Source organism: Antrostomus carolinensis, unplaced genomic scaffold (genome assembly GCF_000700745.2).
Source record: "Antrostomus carolinensis isolate BGI_N321 unplaced genomic scaffold, ASM70074v2 scaffold34435, whole genome shotgun sequence".
Taxonomy (NCBI): Eukaryota; Metazoa; Chordata; class Aves; order Caprimulgiformes; family Caprimulgidae; genus Antrostomus; species Antrostomus carolinensis.
Window position 1 is genome coordinate 313 of NW_010317633.1, and position 924 is coordinate 1,236.

The following is a 924-nucleotide window of genomic DNA, read 5'->3' on the forward strand; positions in this document are numbered from 1 at the left end:
CCCCTGTGGGGGCAGGGATGCTGGTCCCATGCCCAGCCACCACAGGCTGCCACCTCCCGAGGGCTGCCCAGCCCCACGGGGACCTCGGCAGGTGGGCAGAGCCTTACCTGGGAACTCCAGTGGGTCTCCCTCCTCATCCTGCAGCGTCTCGATGTCGTAGCTTGTGTTCTCCTTCTCTGCCCAGCCCCACGGGGACCTCGGCAGGTGGGCAGAGCCTTACCTGGGAACTCCAGTGGGTCTCCCTCCTCATCCTGCAGCGTCTCGATGTCGTAGCTTGTGTTCTCCTTCTCATTCTGGGGGTGCAGAGTGGCGGTCAGCCCCCACACACCCCAGCCCATGGCACTGCCAGCTGCCACCCACACCCACCTCCAGTGAGGACAAGCGGCTCTGCAGAGCCTCCACCTCCTTGCCCAGCCGCTCCTTCTCTCCATCCCGCGCCGCCAGCCGCTCAGGATCTGTGGGGCAGGACATGGGCATGGGGTCCCCTTCACTCCCACCAGAGTCCCGATGGCATCCCCAGCAGCCAGACCACTCAGAGAGCCGAGGCCACCCATGACCTCTTCACCAGCCTCACCTGCTTCTCCATGGAGCGCAGGGAGCCCTCGTCCAGCTCTGCCCGCTACCAGGACACAGAACAAAAACAGGGAGGGATAAATGCTGTTCCCATCCCTCCTGTCCCCTCCATTCCCAAGGGACATGGTGGCATCTCCCCAGTGACCCTGTGGCTTGCTGGTACCTCCCGTCTCTGCTTCTCCTGCTGCTCCAAACCCCGGATCTTCTGCAAGAACTGAGCCCGTTCCTGCCGCAGACGTACAATCTCCTCGTAGGCATCTCGGTCCTCCTGCAGATGAGCAGCCACCAAACCTCAGTGCCGGGCACTGCCAGCCCCCTCCCCACTGTCACACTCTCCTGCCCATCCTCAGC

The 924-nt window shown here is 63.9% G+C and overlaps 1 protein-coding gene across 1 annotated transcript in view; it reads right to left on the reverse strand.

Moving 5' to 3' along the window:
• Positions 1-924, reverse strand: part of LOC104525484 (ankyrin repeat domain-containing protein 24-like) — a gene marked incomplete at both ends in the record, with an annotated part of 4,285 nt that overhangs the window by 308 nt on the left and 3,053 nt on the right. The window contains 4 exon segments of the mRNA XM_010168652.1: positions 108-293; positions 367-447; positions 551-619; positions 737-841. Coding sequence (XP_010166954.1) covers positions 108-293; positions 367-447; positions 551-619; positions 737-841 — 441 coding nt within the window.